Source organism: Trichechus manatus, unplaced genomic scaffold, assembly GCF_000243295.1.
Source record: "Trichechus manatus latirostris isolate Lorelei unplaced genomic scaffold, TriManLat1.0 scaffold00008, whole genome shotgun sequence".
NCBI classification, from domain to species: domain Eukaryota; kingdom Metazoa; phylum Chordata; class Mammalia; order Sirenia; family Trichechidae; genus Trichechus; species Trichechus manatus.
In genome coordinates this window covers 33,961,982-33,963,979 of record NW_004443944.1, presented here as the reverse complement: position 1 = coordinate 33,963,979, position 1,998 = coordinate 33,961,982, and the positions used below count along the sequence as shown (strand labels likewise).

The window sequence follows — 1,998 nt, the reverse complement described above, 5'->3', positions numbered from 1 at the left end:
TTGCCTCCTATGCATATGAAAGCTGGACAATGGTTAAGGAAGACCAGAGAAGAATTAATGCCTTGTGGTTATGGTGTTGGTGTAGAATATTGAATGTACCATGGACTGCCAGAAGAACCAACAAATCTGTCTTGGAAGAAGTACAGCCGAAATGCTCCTTGAAGGTGAGGAGGGTGAGACTTTGTCTCACATACGTTGGACATGCTATCAGGAGGGACCAGACCTGGAGAAGGACATCATGCTTGGTAGAGAGTCAGCGAAAAAGAGGAAGCCCCTCGAAGAAATGATTGGCACAGTGGCTGCCACAATGGGCTCAAGTATAACAACAATTGTGAGGATGGCACAGGGCCGGGCAGTGTTTCCTTCTATTGTACATAATGTCACTATGAATCACAATCGACTGACAGCACCTAACAACAACAACAATATTGTGGTTAAGTAGTATTTATGAACCTATAACTTTTTTGAGAATGAAGTAGTAATTAAAAGAAAAGGAGAAAAATTTTAAAAAAGTCTTCCACTCAGTTACCAATAATGTTGTAACTAATAACGTTGTAATTCAATGTAAAAAGACTTTATAAAACAATTTTGTTTAGTATTCATACAATCTAAGAAATATTACATTTAAGCAATTTACAACTATACTTATCACATATTCTGCGATTAAAATTGATAATAAACTTATACGTATAATAATTATTGATTATATAACTCTCTGATAACTACATAGAGAAATTGACTGTTTAAAATATGAAGTGGGGGAAATGCTATATTTCTTGGTACACGTTTAGAAATACAACTTAAATCTTAAATTCAGTTTTTAAAATTTTAGTCTTTTTTAATTTTCTTTAAAAATATCACTGTCTTCCAAATATATGGCTGATTTTAATAAAATTTTCAGGGCTTAAGTTTGAATTGTGGTTTAAAAAAACAGTGTAAATTCTATCAATTTACATATGATAGAACTAACATATCCAACGGATTTACTTTTTACATTTTCTTATTGTTTGGGGGTTTTTTTTTTCCAGATATTGCTAATTTATCTTTTTTTTGTATTATGCAGGGATTCTGTATGGATTGGTACGGGAGGAGGTCCACGGGGGGGGGTGACACCAACCCTAGTGACACCACTGCCTTTAGGGATCCTTCATCCCACACGGACGTGGACAACCCGCCCACTTCTCTCCGCCTCCACTCCTACCTCCGCTGTTAGGCTGCCGGTCCGCGCCGCGGCCGACAGAGGGCGTAGAATGGAAGGGTTTCCCGCACGGAGAGCTTTGCATAGGGCACCGCGCAGGGCGGGGCCTGCAGGGGTCTCTGAGCGGCAGAGCCGGGCCGGCCGGCGGACGGAACGCGGCTGCTGGGCTGGGGCTGGCAGCGGCGGCCGGAGCGGTTTGGACGGCGCACGGGGCAAAGATGGCGGCGGAGCGACAGGATGCGCTGAGGGAATTCGTGGCGGTGACGGGCGCCGACGAGGACCGGGCCCGCTTCTATCTCGAGTCGGCCGGCTGGGACCTGCAGGTAAAGCCGCGAGGCGGGCCGCGTCGGGCCGGCCGGGGGCTCCGTGGCGCTGACGCTGGGCGCCGCAATTCCGCTGCGGCCGAAGCGCATAGTCATCCCCGCCCGGCTGCGGCCCGACCCCGGCCTCAGGGTCCTGGGGCTGCTTGCCTTGCCGGTCCGGTCTAGATGTGCGGGGACGCGGGCCCGCGCTGGGCCCGACCTGTTCTGCCGGGCCTCAGCTGCTTCTGCCTTGCCGGCTCGTGGGGTTAGCGAGGCTTTGGGCACTGGCGCGCGGCCCGCGTAGAGAAAAGGCGCCTCTTGGCGTGGTTGCCTCTCCGCGTCTGGGCTGGGAGGCCGGCCCAGCCCTAATGACTGTCTCCTGGGTAGAGCAGAGCTCAGGACGCGGTGGTCGATCGTTTTTATTTCCGTAGCTGGGTCGTCGGTGGAGCGGGGAGCCGGGCCCGGTAGTTGGCCCACGCCCCCTTCTACCTAATTGCT

General features: G+C 49.8%; 1 protein-coding gene across 2 annotated transcripts in view; it reads left to right on the top strand.

Moving 5' to 3' along the window:
- Positions 1-1,144: 1,144 nt before the first annotated feature.
- NSFL1C (NSFL1 cofactor) overlaps positions 1,145-1,998 on the top strand; it is a 22,444-nt gene continuing 21,590 nt past the window's right edge. For both annotated transcript variants that reach the window (XM_004370497.2, XM_004370498.2), the window contains exon 1: positions 1,145-1,521. In XM_004370497.2, coding sequence (XP_004370554.1) covers positions 1,417-1,521 — 105 coding nt within the window. In that variant the 5' untranslated portion in view covers positions 1,145-1,416. The remainder of the gene's footprint in view (positions 1,522-1,998) is intronic.